The following is an 18,973-nucleotide window of genomic DNA, read 5'->3' as shown; positions in this document are numbered from 1 at the left end:
TGAGGTCCTGGTGTTGGTGGTTGTGAGGCTCCACCCCCTTGGAGCTCTGGATCTCCTCCCTATTCACTGAAGTGGGGATATCTGAGAGAGCCCTTGTCCTCTGCCACAGTAAGAGGAATCCTCCTGGGGGCGGAGCCAAGATGGCGAAGTAGAAAGACGCACATACACATAGCTCCGAACCCACAAACCACAGAACGGTAGAGGGGACTAACTCAGGGCGAATTCTGCACCCAGAGACCACGGAATATTGGAGCGAGGGAGATTTCTGTTCCGGAGAGACCTGCAAACCTCTCACGGGGGGACCTTCGCGCCGGAGACTGGGCGCTGGGGCGGGAAGAGGAGAGCAGCCCTGCCGCGGCAGCGACACCGTGGGAAAGAGATCCAGCGGCCAGACGGGTCCCCCCACCCACAGAGGGACCTGCAAACCTCTTGCAAAAGGTCCATTGCACTGCAGACACGGTGCCCAGCCTGGACCTGCGGCGGCGACGGCGGCCGCTTCTCCGAGAGACAAAGTTCTGAGAGGGATCCGGAGGCGGGATCTTCAGCAGCTGCACGGGCCCCCCACCAACAGGTGACTGATGGGGGTAGGTGAGAGAGTCTCTTTGGCGGGTTGAGAGGGGAGCGTGGTGCCCCCATAGCTCGGGGCCCCCCCGGGAGGTGGGGGCTGAGAGGTGGCTGCGGACGGGGGGCTCCCCAAACGAGCGGGAGCCTGGATCCATTGTGGAAGGTCTGTACATAAACCCCCTGAGGGAATTAAGCCAGAGAGGCGGCCCTGCCCCTGACCTCAGCACCTGAGCCTAATTTAACACTGAATAACAGCCCTGCCCCCGCCAAAAATCCTAAGGCGGGAAGCAGCATTTGAATATCAGTCCCCAAACGCTGGCTGGGAGGACCAGGAGGCGAGGTGGATGTGAGGAGAACATTCAGAGGCCAGGCCACTAGGGGGAGACAATGCCAAGAAAAGGGAAAAGAAATAAAACTATTGAAGGGTACTTTATGGGAGAAAAATCACTTCCTCCCTTCCTTTCTGATGGGGAGGAACAAGGCTTGCCATCAGGCAAAGACACAGAAATCGAGGACTCTGTGCCCCAGCCCACCCAATGGGCTCGGGCCATGGAAGAGCTCAAGAGGAATTTTGAAAATCAAGTTAGAGAGGTGGAGGAAAGACTGGGAAGGGAAATGAGAGGGATAAGGGAGAAGCATGAAAAACAGATCAGCTCCCTGCTAAAGGAGAACCAAAAAAATCTTGAAGAAATTGGCACCTTGAGAACTAGCCTAACTCAGCTGGCAAGGGAGGTGCAAGGGGCCAATGAGGAGAAGAATGCTTTCAAAAGCAGAATTAACCAAATGGAAAAGGAGATTCAAAAGCTTACTGAAGAAAACAGATCTCTCAAATCTGGAATGGTACAGATGGAAGCTTTGGACTTTTCGAGAAAGACAGATATCTCAGAACATACCGCGCAGATTCGAAAAATGGAAGATAACGTGAAATATCTTATTGGAAAAGCAACTGACCTGGAAAATAGAATCAGGAGAGACAATGTAAAAATTCTGGGTTTACCTGAAAACCATGATCAAAAGAAGAGCCTAGACATCATTCTCCACGAAATTATCAAGGAAAACTGCCCTGAGATTCTAGAACCAGAAGGCAAAATAAATATTCAAGGAATCCGCAGAACACCGCATGAAAGAGATCCAAAAAGAGAAACTCCTAGGAGCATTGTGGCCAAATTCCAGAGTTCCCAGGTGAAGGAGAAGATATTGCAAGCTGCTAGAAAGAAACAATTCAAGTATTGTGGAAATACAATCAGGATAGTACAGGATCTGGCACCTTCTACATCAAGGGATGGAAGGGAATGGAACAGGATATTCCGGAGGTCAAAGGAACTAGGACTGAAGCCAAGAATCACCTACCCAGCAAAACTGAGTATAATACTTCAGGAGAAAAAATGGTCCTTCAATGAAATAGAAGACTTTCAAATTTTCCTGATGAAAAGACCAGAGCTGGAAAGAAAATTTGACTTTCTAACACAAGAATGAAGAGAACCATAGGAAGGCGAACAGCAAAGAGAAATCATAAAGGACTTACTAAAGTTGAACTGTTTACGTTCCTACATGGAAAGACAATATTTATAACTCTTGAAACATTTCAGTATCTGAGCACTGGGTGGGAGTACACACACACACACACATGCACACACGTACACATACATAGAGACAGAGTGCACAGAGTGAATTGAAGAGGATGGGATCATATACTAAAAAAAAAAAAATGAAATCAAGCAGTGAGAGAGAAATATTGGGAGGAGAAAGGGAGAAGTTATATGGGGCAAATTATCTCTCATAAAAGAGGCAAGCAAAAGACTTATTAGTGGTGGGATAAAGAGGGGAGGCAAGAGAAAAACATGAGATCTACTCTCATCACATTCCACTAAAGGAAAGAATATAATGCACACTCATTCTGATAGGAAAACCTATCTCATAATACAGGAGAGTGGGGGACAGGGGCACAAGCAGGAAGGGGGGGAGGATAGAGGGGAGGGCATGGGGAGGAGAATGCAATACGAGGTCGACACTCACGGGGAGGGAAAGGACCATAAAAAAATAGAAGTAATGGGGGACAGGACAGGATGGAGGGAAATATAAGTTAGTCTTATACAACACAACTAGTATGGAAATCATTTGCAAAACTAAACAGATTTGGCCTATATTGGACTGCCTGTCTTCCAAGGGGAAGGGGTAGAGAGGGAGGGAGCTAAAGAAGTTGGAACTCAAAGTGTTAGGACCAAATGTAATGTTCTTACCACTGGGTAACAAGAAACACAGGTTAAGGGGTCAAGAAAGCTATCCGGCCCTACAGGACAAAAGAGAAGACGGAGACAAGGGCAGGGAGGGAGGATAGAGGAGAGAGCAGATAGGTCACAGGGGCAATTAGAAAACTTGGGTCTGGGGGGGGAGGGGGGAAAAAAGGGGAGAAAATTTGTAACCCAAAATTAAAAATTTAATAAAAAAAAAAAAAAAGACATGATCCGAAAAACTGAACTACACTCCAGGAGTGTTCTATTTTTTATAAACTAACTGATGTCATGTATCCATACTATAATTATAATCCTCCAAATACTTTTGAGAAATAAAATGTACTGAAATTGTAAAAAAAAAAAAAAAAAAGGAATCCTCCTTAGTGATTTTTCTAGCCTCAGGTGCTATGAGACTGTTCCTTCTACTCATCCCAGTGATCCAGGATTTTTCTGGGGAAATATTTTCTGGTTCTTTCAAGGTCAAGAAGGGGAGGGAGAGAGAGAATTTACCGATCACTCTGTCATTTTGGCTCCTGGAAGTTTGAGTAGGTGACTTACAGGCATTTAATCTGCAGGCTGATGGTCTCAGGCACACCTGCTGCACATACCTGGGGCCCCATCCACAACTCTCACTCACTTGGCTCTGCTGAATTCTCACCCTGGACTGCTATTCCGTTGTGCTGCTGCTGCCTCAGACTGCCCCAGGGCTTTCCTGCTCGACCCTGCTGCAGCAGAATGTGCTGCGCTGTGCACTGTGTGCTCCTCTACCCCTGTGGAACAAATCCTTCCCATCGACTTTCCAGTCTGTCCTGATCTGTTAATCTGCCACAGTCTGACTCCTGTTGGATTCTACACCTCCAAAATTTGGTCAGATTCTCTTTTTAGAGGTATCTGAAGGAATGTTTGTAAGAGCTTAGGTGAGTAGCTGCTCTCACTCTGCAATCTTGACTCTGCCCTTGGACCCCTATTCTAAAATCATATTTCTCTCTAAAAATATCATTTCTTGCTAGCCTCAAAACACTATCCCAGGCAGTTTCTCCCCAGTGCAAGGACAGCCTGCCCTAGCAAAAACCATTATCTCTCTTCCTGCTATAGTAACCGGCTGCACTTATAGAATTAATTAGTTTGAACCAGCTATGTACTGGCTGAACTGACTGTGTACTGGGTCATAAAGATTTACTACTCACTACCCAGTCATATTTATCCTAGACTTAGATGTATGTATACTCCCTTACATTTATCTGACAAGACATTGATGAGAGCAGCCTGGTATTACTTAGTCAGTCCTGATCATTAGTTGACTTACTGACATTTCAGGCCTAAAACCACACCTTTGTGTAGCCCTGCCCTTGGGCTATTTCCCAAAGAATTCTGGGTAAAATACTTGCAAAGTAGATACTAAAAGTGCATATTCCTTTAAGAACTAACCACTTCTTAATCACTCCCTAATTCTGCTCTGAATCACCTAATTAGCATATTTGGCACGTGTTAGTGTAGAATATCCTATGTAAACTTTACTTGTACCCCTCTAATGTTGGAGGTTCCCTAAGAACTCGTGCCCACTGAAGTGTAATAGATCTTTACCTTGACATCAAGAATGCTTTAGTTCATGAATTTATTCGAGGTGGCCTATGACCTGCCCCTGTGCTCCCATCTTTGGGAGATTTCAGGATTTCATCCATCCCATCCCCCTTCCCAGTCCTCATCACATCCATCTCTCTGTCCATTGTAAAATTTGACAAAGTCAAATTCAAATTAATTGCAATAATTGATCTTGATTTTCTTGACGAGAAAAAAACCGTACCATACTTCTTAAATAGGAAGATGGTAGAATAGGGGTGTGAAGTGATGTATATATCATCAAATACTGTCAGTTAGATTAGGTTTTACTTCATTTTTTTTGTCACACAGGAGGATTTGATGTTGGTGTTGATAACTATACTGGAAAATGATGGAAGTATTAAAAAAATGAAAAGTAAATGCTATTAATTCAGAAAATCAACTTTGATGGTAAAAATAGTGTATCTATTCTTGTTCATTCTTTGTTTTCAAAGACAGCCAATGACATCATCAGGGGATATCTTGACTTATATATGAAATGGATTTCAGTGAGGCATAGTTTCGAAAAGTCATTGGCCTCTCACTGTCTCTTTCTGACTCATCAAAGTCTTGTGACAAGACAAAAATCAAGATGGTCAGCAATGACCCAGAATGCATTGGATGACCTTGATTTCTTTGATATCTGACCAACACTATATAAAAACACCAAAACAACCACACAAAATAGGTCAAAAAACTAAAAATTCATTCTGCCAGATTCATGTTGTTGTTATGCAGGAAACTAAATGAGAGAATCTGGCTAGCTATTTCTCCTGTTGATTCTAAGATTTACTGTCAAAGGTATTAAGTATTTCACACTAGAGAACCTCCACAATGTCACTAATAAATCAGCAACTGTGTTTGACATCGGAGGATACAAAGAACAGTGTTGGCTGTCTGTTTGGTCTGTACCAAGCAGTTAACTTAATGAACACTTGAAAAACTGCCAGGTTGTTTTAATATGCTGTATATATGCCCCTTCATACACGTGGTGTGGGTTTTTTTTTTTCTGACCAATGTGGATGACTTACTGTTGCCCGTATATATGATTTCATTTCCCTTCTCTGTACCCTTGCATAGTTTGCTCTCATGCCTAGAATGCCCCACCTCCTTATCTTTGCCTTTTACAATGACTAATATCCTTCAAGATTTATCTCAGGTGCTGTCACCTATATGAGACCTATCCTCAACCTCTCAGTTGCTCTTACCCTCTTGTGAAATTACTTTGCATTTGCCTTATGTATGTTTTGTATTTAATCTTTGTAAATAAGTGTACCTTTTTTTCTCACCCAATTAAATATAAACTCCTGAAGGGCAGCAATAATTTTATTTTTGTGTTTTGATCCCTAGCATATAGCACAGTGCTTAGTACAGCATAACCACTTGATAAATACTTGTTAAATGAGTGAATAAGTGAATGCATGGGTTCTTCCAGTTGACATCCTATCAACAAATTGGGCAGCTATTTGTATAGAGTAGAAACACATGCCTTTTACAATGTAATTACACTGTATTGCTCTTCATTTACAGTCCAGGGTTAATCTCTGTCAACTTTTCCTATTCATTTTTCTTCAATTGTAAAAGCTTAGTATCTGGAAATAACTCCCTGGTGAGTGTTTCTAGGCATTCAGCGTTTGTTAATGGCTGTTGGAAAAAGATTTTCCTTTCAGATACCTCATAATGAATGATCACATTTTCTTAAGTCTGGGTTTTGGAGTGACCACACCTTATCAGACCTTTACCCATCCTGTCACCCATTGGATCCATTATGAAGGTAGTCTAAAACTGTAATCGCTTAACTTATAGACCAGCACATTCACTGTCTTGTGAAATGGTAGTTCCAAGGGTTGGGGAATGGCTTCTGGAATCTCCAAATCAAGAAACTTATGGTCCAGGAGTCATAGAAACAGTGTTTTAGGGAAAATATTCCACGAATATTATTCTACATACTGAAATATGTTCCAGAGTATCCCATTACCAACTTTAAGCTTTGTCAGGAGCAACATCTCATAGACATCTCTGCATAGTTACTTAGACCTCTTGGTCCTTCAGGACACTGTATCTATGTCTGTCTATTTATCTGTATATACTTATATACATACACACAACACACACATATATATGTTCTTGTCATTTTATATATGCCTCTGTGTCTGCCTGTCTCTCTGTATTTTTTAAAACTTGTCATTTGCCTTGTGTCATTCAAGGACAATTTTTCCTCAGTACTGATTTTCAATTCAGAGAAAACCTGGCCACCCAAGTACAAATGTCACCATAATCACTGTAGCTATGGTTCCTTCATGTTCTACCCTTTCCTGTACTTCTTCCAAATGGTAATGTGTGAGTATATATATCTTAGCTAATTTGCTCCCCTCTTGGGCCAAAGAAACATTCTCCTTTGCTTATGAAAAGTTCACTGTATGAAACAGGACATTTGCTCTCCAGATATGGGGTGAGAAAGCAGACTCAGTCTTTTTTGTTTCTTATGAAAAATCTAAACCTGGATTTTGGCTTGTGAAAATATGTGTGTTATGCCAGTTGTTCTTTTTTTTTTAAACTACCTAACTACCTAGTCAATTTTGAAAAATTCTCACATTCATAGATTTTAAAATATAAAGGTGCTAGAATTTTAAAACATGAACTGACAACAGTTCTTAAGGAAAGTTTAATGTTATATTTAGCTATTTTCTGCTTTCTTTCAACAAAATATGTGTTTCAGGAGAAATCCATTGAGAGAAAGCTATTCCATGTAAATGGAAGTATCTGAATTACTATACTTTTCTAAGAGAAAAAGATAATCAAAGCTAGGTTTACCTACCAAAACCTAAACTTAATTAGTAATCATGGGAGCAAAATGTCATTTGTGGAATAAGATTAATTTATAGGAAAATGATATTTCTTTTTTTTTTTATTGTATACACGGTGTGGCATATTTTCTTTTCCACTGGAAGTAATGGTTGTTATAAAAAATAAAGTATTTTTGCACCGTTCTTTGCTACTCCACTTATCCCTAAGTTACAGTTTGGAACCTCTGGCCCCAATCCAGCACTGCTTGTCAAACGCACTCAATATGTTAATGCTATGACCCATTTCAGGGTCAAGTAATCCTAATTTTAGTAATTTGCATTTGTCACTTTCCTTTAAGTTCCATTACTATATGTAGAAATTACATATGCAAGAAACCAAACTACTCAACAGATTCTAGCGTTAGGAATAAGTAAAACTATTTACTTTTATTGGGAGTTTAAAATTTGTCATATTATATGTATATATTATTCATTCTACAGAACTGTGACCTGGACCAGCAGAGTATAGTTCATATTGTACGACGAGCTCAGAGAGATGATCAAAAACAGGATGAATCTGCACAGAACAATCCTGGACACTCTAGAAGAGTCACAGGTAGAGAGCCTGAGAGCTTAACCAGAGTGGACCTCAGTAGCAGCATCCTCCCTGCTTATTCTGTAGGTCTGGCTGTTATTCTGGGTAATGAGAACAAGGATGCATTTCATCAAACTGGAAATTCAGGTAATTTCCTGTGTTTATATGCTTAAATGTAGGGATGACAAAGTTTTTCCTTTTCCTGATTTTTTTTTAAGGTATGTATGAAGAATGTTCCAAGTAAGGGTAGATATGGAGCATAACATTTTAGGGAAGGCTTCTTAAATATTTTAGATCATACCTTTTGGAAGACATATTTGTCTGGTAGAAACCATTGACTGGGAAACTGGGGTCCCATAGCCTAAATTCTGAGGTGAGTTCATATGGCATTCTTGGAATTCTGAGCACTCAATGCAGTATGTATGAAGTGCTTACTATATGCTAGGCACCATGCTAAGACTCAGAATATAAATACAAGGAGAAACTCATTATTCTTTGAGATGAGATCAGCCTTGGGACTCACACTTCATCAGTACTCTCTGCCTCTCTGATTGGAGGACTGGAGGGAACAAGAAAGAACCCTCCTCAAAGCCTCCATTTAAAGATGTCTGCTAAGCCCACCATCTTTTCATTTCCCACTAAACTTTACTAATTTGAGTTCTCTATCGTGCTCCAAAACAGACTGTACAAATTTGACTTTTCCACCATGCTCTCTACAACACATACTCTCTCTCTGCTACATCCTTTTCATCTTTCTTTTTGCATTCATTAGATTATAAGCTTCTTGCTGGCAAAAATTGTCATTCTTTTTTTACATTTGCATCCTCAGAGTTTAGCACAGTGCCAGGCACATAGTAGGTGTTTAATAAGTGTTTATTTGTCAACTAGTTGTAAAAGACGGGTAGGTGGAACATGGACTGTCCTATTCAAGGAGCAGCAAGAAGGCCAGTCTTGTTCTGGATCATAGAATGCATGAAGGGGGGATTAAATTGTAAGAAAACTAAAAAGGTAGTCCTATAGTAGGTGCTTAATAAATACTATTGACTTGACTTGAAGGGGCTAGGTTGTGAAAATTTTTTAAAGTCAAATAGGATTTTATCTTTTATCCTGACAGTAATTGGGAGTTATTGGATTTTTTTGAGTGGGATCAGGGATTGATATGGTCAGACATGTGAGTTATAAAGATCAAGTTAACAGTCCACTGGATTTAAATGAGGAAAGACTTATGGCAAGGTTATCAAACAAAAGTCTTATACGATATAGTCCAGAATGAGGGTTGGGAGCTTGTGAGACTTATTGGACAAAAATTGTAAAAGTAGAAAAGAGAAATCTTGGCAACAGATTACATCTGCGCAGTGAGTGTGAGTTGTGTTGCAGGCAAGTATTACTGTCAGCAAGGTAATAAGTCTGGGAGAGTAAGAGAATGATGGTGCCCTTGACAGTATCAGGCAAGTTTGGAAGAGGGAAGGGCTTGAGAATAATATGCATAAAGAGAATATTAAACCCATGGGAGTTAGGTCACCAAGTGATTTCACTAAGTGAAATCTCATAGCAGGAAAAAAGAGGGCCTAGGGCAGACTTTTGGGAGATACACCCACCATTAATAGGTTTGATCTCAGTCTAGCAAAGGAGACTGAGAAGGAGCTGCCAGATAGGATAGGAAGAGAACCAGTGAGGAATAACGTCATGACAGTCTAGAGAAGAGAGAGTCTCCAGGGAAAGGTGATTATGAGTCAAAGACTGTGGAAGGGACAAGAAGGGTAAGGATTGAAAAAAGGCCATTAGGTTTTGAAATCAAGATACAATTAGTGACTTTGGAGGGAGAAGTTTTCAGTTGAATGTTGAAGTTAAAAGCCAGACCACAAAGGATTTAGAAGAAAGTGAGACGACAGGAAGTGGAGGCACATTATTGTAGAAGGCTTTCTTAAGGAATTTAACCTCAAAAGGGAGGAGACCTATACTAGGATTACTGTTCATATGATTGGATTCTAGTGTGTGGGATTTTTGTTTGTTTATTTGTTTAAGGATAAGGAAGGAATGCTCGTGTTTGTAGGTAACAGAACCAACCAGTAAGTAGAGATTGAAAATTAGTGCAGAAGTGGGTATAAAAGAAGGCACAATCTGCTAGAGAAGATTGAATAGAAGAGGATCAAAGTTTGTCTATTGGGGACAAGGAGTCAGGGCATATCTTTACTTTAAAAGTTTCCTTTTCCCACTGAAAACTTGTCTTAAAACTTATCTCTAGGAAGCTTACCCCACTTGCACTTTCACAAGGTATGAACAATTAAAAATCTAATCCTCTTTTTAATAAAGCACTTCTAATTTAAGAAAAAAGAAAAGTAATTACTGCTCATCTAGCTCTTCAAGAATGTTACATTGTAGTAGGCTAGAATTTCCAGTACTTTTATAGAGCCCAGAATAATGTGTGTGGTTATTAAAGTCAGAAAAATAAGCAAAACAAACCTGGAGTACCATGAAATCACTTCAAGCTAAAGATGTCTGTTTGTTGTATGGATTTTCTCCACTGAGGTTCAAGTAAGGTTTCCAGTAGTGTATGGGATGCTAAGATTGAACCTAAATATGACATTTTTAAATCTAAGTATACATTCACTTGACTGTTTTTTTTTTTTTTCCTTTTTATCCACAACTATTGGGCGGGTGAAAACTTTGGCCTTATAAAAATTAATCATAAAGGAAAGATCAATTCTAATCAGTTATCACTGGCAAGGATCAACACTGAAATTGCAGATCAATCATTTATTGAAATATAATACCTAAAAAGTCAAATCTGAACCAAAGTCTATGAATAGGCCTCAACTATTAGCAAAGTAATCCTGTTTGTGATTCTTTGGTAATGGCTAATTGTTAGTTTAAGTGAGACTTTGTGCTTTCATGTCAGTTGTTAAAACACATATATGTAGTATACATATGTATATATACATATATATCTATGCATATATGTTTATAGTAGAAAGGATTGGATGCAATTCTCAGAAAATCAATCATTGCCAAACCTTTAACAAGAGATTGTAATAAATCCATTTGTTAATCCATATATTGAACAATGTGCTATGTGCCATACATTCTAATGATTATTTAATAATATATGACATATAGCACATAAGGTCTATAAGTACTTTACATTATCCTTTTGAATAACTTGAGGCAGAGACAGTTCAACTTTTAGTAAGTCCCTTATAATTTCTCTTTCATGTTTACCTTTTCATGCTTCTCTTGATTCTTGTGTTTGAAACTCAAATTTTCTATTCAGCTCTGGTCTTTTCATCAAGAATGCTTGAAAGTCCTCTATTTCATTGAATGACCATCCCCTGAAGTGTGGTACTCAGTTTTGCTGGGTAGGTGATTGTTGGCTTTAATCCTAGATCCTTTATCTCTGGAATATCATATTCCAAGCCCTCTGATCCCTTACTGTAGAAGCTGCTAGATCTTGTGTTATACTGATTGTGTTTCCACAATACTTGAATTGTTTCTTTCTGGCTGCTTGTAATATTTTCTCCTTGACCTGGGAGCTCTGGAATTTGGTTACAGTATTCCTAGGAGTTTTTCTTTTGCAATCTCATTCAAGAGGTGATCAGTGGATTCTTTCAATATCTATTTTACCCTCTGGTTCTAGAATATCAGGGCAGTTTTCCTTGATAATTTCTTGAAAGAAGATGTCTAGGTTCTTTTTTTGATCATGGCTTTCAGGTCATCCAATAACTCTTAAATTGTTTCCCCTGGATGTATTTTCCAGCTTAGTTTCACCTTGACTACTGTTTTTTTATTCCTTTAGTTTTGTCTTATAATTTCTTGATTTTTCATAAAGTCATTCATTTCTGTCTGCTCCATTCTAATCGTTAAGGAATTATTCTCTTCAGTGAACTTTTGCACCTCCTTTTCCATCTGGCTACTTCTGCTTTTTAAGGCATTCTTCTACTCACTGGTTTTTTGGATCTCTTTTGTCATTTGAGTTAATCTATCTTTTTGTTCAGCATTTTTTTCGAGTCCCATTTAGTAAGCAGTTGACTCATTTCTCATGATTTTCTTGCATCACTCTTATTTTTCTTCCCAGTTTTTGCTCTAATTCTCTTATTTGATTTTCAAAATCTTTTTTTTACATGTGATTTTCTTTTTTTTATTATTATTTTTTAATATTTAACAATCACTGCCATACAATTGAGATTTTATCCCCCCCACACCTACCCCCCACTACCCCCCTCCCTCCCCACAACTGCATATAATTCTGTATAGATTCTACATATACTTTCCTATTGAGTATATTTTCACTATAGTCATGCTATGTAGTCAGACTAAAATAAATGAAAGAAATCGTATAACAAATCAGAACATGATACACAAACACATACACATACACAAACATGATCTGCTACATTTTGTGAGTGACTTCCATATTTCTTTCTCTGAGTGTGGAAGGCATTTTGCCTTGAGAACCACCTTTGGGATTTTTTTTTTTTATAAGAAGTTTTTGCGTTATTACAAAATTCCAAGTCTACCAGAAAAAACTCTCGCACACTGTGGTCGTTGCTGTGCACAAAGTTCTCCTGGTTCTGCTCCTTTCACTCAGCATCAGGTCATATAAGTCCTTCCAGGCCTCTCTGAAGTCTTCTTGTTCATCATTTCTTATGGCACAATAGTACTCTATTACATTTATATACCATCATTTATTCAGCCATTCCCCAATTGATGGACATCCCCTTGACTTCCAGTTTTTGGCAACTACATAGAGTGCTGCTATAAATATTTTTGTACATGTGGGACCCTTTCCCATTTTTATGATCTCTTGGGGTTATAGTCCTAGTAGCGATATTGCTGGGTCAAAGGGTATGCACATTTTTGTAGCCCTTTGGGCATAGTTCCAAATTGCTCTCCAGAATGGTTGGATGCGCTCTCAGCTCCACCAACAATGAATTAGTGTTCCAACTCTCCCACATCCTCTCCAGCATTTATCATTTTCTTGTTCTGTCATGTTTGCCAATCTTATAGGTGTGATGTGGTACCTCAGAGTTGTTTTGATTTGCATCTCTCTAATCAATAGTGATTTAGAGCATTTTTTCATATGATTATAGATATCTTTAATTTCTTCCTCTGAAAATTGCCTGTTCATATCCTTTGACCATTTATCAATTGGGGAATGACTTGTATGATTATACATTTGAGTCAGTTCTCTATATATTCTAGAAATGAGGCCTTTATCCCCGAGCTTAGCTGTAAAAATTCTTTCCCAATTTACTACATCCCTCCGGATTTTGGTTGCATTGGGTTTGGTTGTGCAAAAACTTCTCAGTTTAATGTAATCAAAGTTATCCATTTTGCATTTCATAATGCTTTCTATCTCTCCTTTAGTAAAGAATTCTTCCCTTCTCCATAGATCTGATAAATACACTATTCCTTGCTTCTCCAGTTTATTCATGGTATCAATCTTTATACCTAAATCATGTACCCATTTGGACTTTATTCTTGTGTACGGTGTCAGGTATGGGTCTATGCCCAATTTCCGCCACACTGTTATCCAGTTTTCCCAGCAATTTTTGTCAAACAATGAGTTCTTATTCCAGAAGCTGGGGTCCTTGGGTTTATCAAACAGAAGGTTGCTATATTCCTTGCCTACTGCATCTTGAGTGCCAAGTCTATTCCACTTGTCTACCTCTCTGTTTCTTAGCCAATACCAAGTGGTTTTGATAATTGCTGCTTTATAGTACAGTTTGAGGTCTGGTAGCGCTAGGCCACCTTCCCAAGCATTTCTTTTCATTAGTCCCTTTGATATTCTGGACCTTTTGTTTTTCCAAATGAATTTTGATATTATTTTATCCAGCTCTAGAAAGTAATTGTCTGATAGTTTAATTGGTATGGCACTAAATAAGTATATTAATTTGGGTAGAATTATCATTTTTATTATATTAGCACGGCCTACCCATGAGCAACTAATGTTTTTCCACTTACTTAAATCTGACTTTATTTGTGCAAAAAGTGTCTTGTAATTGTGTTCATATAATCCCTGGGTTTGTTTTGGCAGGTAGACTTCTAAGTATTTTATACTGTCTACCCTAGCTTTAAATGGGATTTCTCTTTCTATCTCTTGCTGTTGGACTTTGTTGCTAATATATAGGAACGCAGAAGATTTGTGTGGGTTTATTTTGTACCCTGCAACTTTGCCAAAGTTGTTTATTAATTCAAGTAATTTTTTACTTGAATCTCTGGGATTCTCTAGGTAAATCATCATATCATCTGCAAAGAGTGATAACTTAGTTTTTTCTTTGGCTATTCTTATTCCTTGAATATCTTTATCTTGTCTAATTGATACAGCTAACATTTCTAGTACCATATTGAATAATAGTGGTGATAATGGACAACCTTGTTTCACCCCTGATCTTATTGGGAATGCATCTAGCTTATCCCCATTGCATATAATGCTTGCTGAAGGTTCTAGATAGATACTGCTTATTATTTTATGGAAAGTTCCCTTTATTCCTACGTTCTCCAGTGTTTTTAGTAGGAATGGGTGTTGTATTTTGTCAAAAGCTTTTTCTGCATCTATGGAGATAATCATGTGGTTTTTGTTAGCTTTGTTGTTGATGTGATCGATAATGCTAATAGTTTTCCTAATATTGAACCAGCCCTGTAATCCTGGTATGAATCCTACCTGATCATAATGTATTAATCTCGTGATAAGATGCTGTATTCGTTTTGCTAAAATCTTATTTAAAATTTTTGCATCTATATTCATTAGGGAAATTGGTCTATAATTTTCTTTCTCTGTTTTGTCTCTTCCTGGTTTGGGTATCAAAACCATATTTGTATCATAGAAAGAATTTGGGAGGACTCCTTCTTCCCCAATTTTCAAGAATAGTGTATGTAGTATTGGAATTAACTGTTCTTTAAATGTTTGATAGAATTCACTTGTGAATCCATCTGGCCCTGGAGATTTTTTCCTAGGGAGTTCATTGATGGCTTGTTCAATTTCTTTTTCTGAGATGGGGTTGTTTAAGTATTCAACTTCCTCTTCTGTTAATCTGGGCAATTTGTATTTTTTAAAATATTCATCCATCTCGTTTAGATTATCGAATTTGTGGGCATAAAGTTGGGCAAAGTAGTTTCTAATTATTGTTTTAATTTCCTCCTCATTGGAGGTGAGTTCGCCCCCTTCATTTTTAATATTAGTAATTTGATTATCTTCTTTCTTTTTTTTAATCAGATTGACCAAAGGTTTATCAATTTTATTAGTTTTTTCATAAAACCAACTATTGGTTTTATTTATTAATTCAATAGTTTTCTTAATTTCAATTTTATTAATCTCTCCTTTGGTTTTCAGTATTTCTAATTTGGTATTTACTTGGGGATTTTCAATTTGTTCTTTTTCTAGCTTTTTCAACTGCAAGCCTAAGTCATTGATCTCCTCTTTCTCTATTTTATTTATGTAAACATTCAAAGATATAAAACTTCCCCTAATAACTGCTTTTGCAGTATCCCATAAGATTTGGTATGTTGTCTCACTATTGTCATTCTCTTGAATGAAATTGTTGATTGTTTCTATGATTTCTTCTTTAACCCAACCCTTCTTTCGAATTAGATTATTTGGTTTCCAATTGATTTTTGGTTTCTCTTTCCATGGCCTTTTATTACATGTAATTTTTAATGCATTATGATCTGAAAAGGATGCATTGATTATCTCTACCTTTCTGCACTGGATTGTGAGATTTTTATGTCCTAGTGCATGGTCAATTTTTGTAAATGTTCCATGTACCACTGAGAAAAAAGGTATATTCCTTTCTATTCCCATTTAATTTTCTCCAAAGATCTATCATATCTACCTTATCCAGAGTTTTATTTACCTCCTTAACCTCTTTCTTGTTTATTTTGAGGTTAGATTTATCGACTTCAGAGAGGGGGAGGTTGAGGTCTCCCACTAGTATAGTTTTGCTGTCAATTTCTTCCTTCATCTCCCCCAACCTCTCCTCTAAGAATCTGGATGCTATACCACTTGGAGCATACATGTTTAGTAATGATATTGCTTCATTGTCTATGGTGCCTTTTAGCAGGATATAGTTTCCATCCTTATCCCTTTTGATTAGATCTATTTCTGCTTTTGCTTTTTCTGAGATTAGGATTGCTACTCCTGCCTTTCTTACATGAGCTGAAGCACAATATATTCTGCTCCATCCTTTGACCTTTATCCTATGTGTATCCCCCCATTTCAAATGTGTTTCTTGTAAGCAGCATATTGTTGGATTATGGCTTTTAATCCATTCTGCTATCCGTCTCTGTTTTATGGGAGAGTTCATTCCATTCACATTCACAGTTATGATTACAATCCGTGTATTTCCCTCCAACCTCTTTCCCACCATTTGTGCTTTTAGCTCTCCCGTCTCCCTTCCCCTCCTCAATAGTATTCACTTTTCTCCCCCTCCTCCTGCAGCCTTCCCCTCCTTCTTTTAGCCCCCCTCCCTTTTACTCCCCTTTACTCTTATTGCTTCTTTCCTCCCTTTTAGCCACCCTCCCCTTTCTTCCCCCATCCCCTCCTACTACCTATAGAGCTAGTTAGGATTACCTACTTAAGATTATTGTTCCATCCTTTGAACAAATCAGATGAGAGTACCTCTCAAACAATGCTCATCTCCCCCCCCCTCCTTCCCTCTACTATAGTTTTGTACTTCTTCCTGTGATATAATTTGCCATTTTCTGCTTCCCCCTTTTCACACCTCCTATTACAATCCCTTCTCATACTTAAATCTTATTTTTGACATGACATCATTTACTTTATGCCCGTTCTCTCTACATATATTCCTTTTATCATAATAGCTGCACAGTTCTCAAGATTAACAGGTATCATCTTCCTTTATAGGGAGGTAAACAGTTTGCCCTAATTGAGTAGCAAGTTTTTGTTTTTGTTTTTTCCCCTCTGTTTACCTTTTTATTATTCTCTGGAGACCTGCATTTGAAGATCAAATTGTCTATTGAGTTCTGGTGTTTTGGTCAGGAAGCTCTGGAAATCCCTTATTTCGTTGAATGACTTTCTCCTTGCCTGAAATGTTATGCTGAACTTTGCTGGGTAGTTGATCCTTGGTTGAAGTCCCAACTCCTTTGCCTTACAGAATATTGGGTTCCAATTCTTTCGATCTTTTAATGTAGAAGCTGCAAGGTCCTGTGTGATCCTGACTGTGTGTCCTTGATATTTGAATTGTTTCTTTCTGGCTGCTTGTAGTATTTTCTCCTTCACTTGATAGCTCTGGAATTTGGCAACGATATTTCTTGGGGTTTTGAGTTTGGGATCCCTTTCGGGAGGGGAACGGTGGATTCTTTTGATGACTATTTTGCCCTCTGAGTCTATTACTTCTGGGCAGTTTTCCTTGATGATTTCCTGGAAGATATTGTCCAGACTCCTTTCTTCATCATGGGTTTCTGGCAGGCCAATAATTCTTAGATTTTCTCTCCTGGATCTATTTTCCAGGTCAGTTGTTTTTCCAATTAAATAGTTTACATTTTCTTCTATCTTTTCATTCTTTAGATTTTGTTTGACTGATTCTTGTTGCCTCATTGAGTCATTAGTTTCTACTTGCCCACTTCTAATCTTCATCGTATTGTTTTCTTCAGTTAGCTTTTGCATCTCCTTTTTCATCTGACCAATTTTTCCCTTTAAGGAGCTATTTTCTCCATTTAATTTTTGTACTTCTTTTTCCATTCGACCAATTTTCCCAGTTAGGTTTTGTGTTTCCTTTTCCATCTGATCAATTTTCCCAATTAGGTTTTGGGTTTCCTTTTCCGTTTGATTAACTCTTCCTTTTAGGGAATTATTCTCTCCAGTTAATTTTTGAACTTCCTTTTCCATTTGTTCAATTTTCCTTTTCAGAGTGATGTTCTCATCAGTGAATTCTTTTTTTATAATTTTAAAATCATTGGCCAGTTTTTCTTTTATTTCCTCCTTCAGATGTTCCAGGTAATCTAGTTGTGCTTGCGAGAAATTCATAGTCCCTTCTGAGGTTTCAGATGGAAGTACAGTCTCAGCTCTGACCTCTTTGGTGTTTGTGTTTTGGTCCTTATCCCCATAGAAAGATTCTATGGTTTTTTCACTTTTCGTCTGCTTTTTCCGATTCATGATGTTGGCTGAGTGTTGTAGCTTCTGGTTCTTTCAGTCAGAAGGTACAGATCTTTAAGTTGAGCTGATGTGTGTCTAGGCTAAAAGCAGGCCTTTTTTTTTTTGTTTCCCAGATGAACCCTGGGGTTAGCTTGTTAGGTGTGTGGGAGGGGTGTTCTGGTCTCAGGAGATCTCCTCAGCTGACCTGAGGCAAAGGCAAGGTCAGGGGATGGTGATCCCAGCTTCCCTATTGTCTTCCCTTTTCCCCTGGAGGGCTGGGGCATGCCTAGAAGCTCATGCGTGTTCCCGCCCCTCCTGGAGCTTGTCTCCTGGCTCTGAGGCTTGCCTGGGTCTCAGTGCGAATTTTCTCTGCCCTGGGTTGTCTGTCCTTCCAGATCGCCTCCGCCACAGTAGGAAGAATCCCCCTTTGCCATTTTTCTAGCCTCTGGTGTTATGAGACTATTTGCCCCTTTCTGCTATTCCCGCTGATCCAGGATTTATCTGGGGAAATATTTTATGGTTCTTTCACGGTCATCAGGGGGAAGGAGAGAGCATTTACCGATCACTCCGCCATCCTGGCTCCCGGAAGTTCAAGTAGGTGACTTACCGAAGTTTAGTCTTCAGGCTGAAGGTTTCAAGGGCTGCTGCGCTGATATCTGGCACTCAGCAGCTCTCACTGGCTTGGTTTGGCTTGTCTCCTGCTCCACTGGTTTCGCCCGCCACTCTCGGGCTTCTCAGGTCCCTTCCGCCCTGCTGTGCTGACCGCGCTGCTCTGTGCGCTGGGGGCTTACCCCTGCAGAACACATCCTTCCCGTGGACCTTCCAGTCCAACCTGGGCTCTGAGTCTGTCAAAGTCTGTCACCCACTGGATTCTACACCTCCAAAGTCTGGTCAGATTCTCCTTTCAGAGATATCCAGAGGAGTTTGTCCAGGAGCTTAGGTGAGTCGTTGCTTTCACTCCGCCATCTTGGCTCCACCCCCCGATTTTCAAAATCCTTTTTGAGCTCTTTCATGGCCTGAGAACAATTCATATTTTTCTTGGAAGCTTTGGCTATAGGAGTGTTGAGAATGTGGGTCAGAGCCAAGATGGCAGAATAGAAAGATG

The 18,973-nt window shown here is 39.1% G+C and overlaps 1 protein-coding gene across 2 annotated transcripts in view; it reads left to right on the top strand.

Moving 5' to 3' along the window:
• Positions 1-18,973, top strand: part of PRKN (parkin RBR E3 ubiquitin protein ligase) — a 1,884,374-nt gene that overhangs the window by 602,123 nt on the left and 1,263,278 nt on the right. For both annotated transcript variants that reach the window (XM_072637710.1, XM_072637711.1), the window contains one exon: positions 7,685-7,925. In XM_072637710.1, coding sequence (XP_072493811.1) covers positions 7,685-7,925 — 241 coding nt within the window. The remainder of the gene's footprint in view (positions 1-7,684; positions 7,926-18,973) is intronic.

Source organism: Notamacropus eugenii, chromosome 2 (assembly GCF_028372415.1).
Source record: "Notamacropus eugenii isolate mMacEug1 chromosome 2, mMacEug1.pri_v2, whole genome shotgun sequence".
Taxonomy (NCBI): Eukaryota; Metazoa; Chordata; class Mammalia; order Diprotodontia; family Macropodidae; genus Notamacropus; species Notamacropus eugenii.
This window is presented reverse-complemented; position numbering and strand designations above follow the sequence as displayed.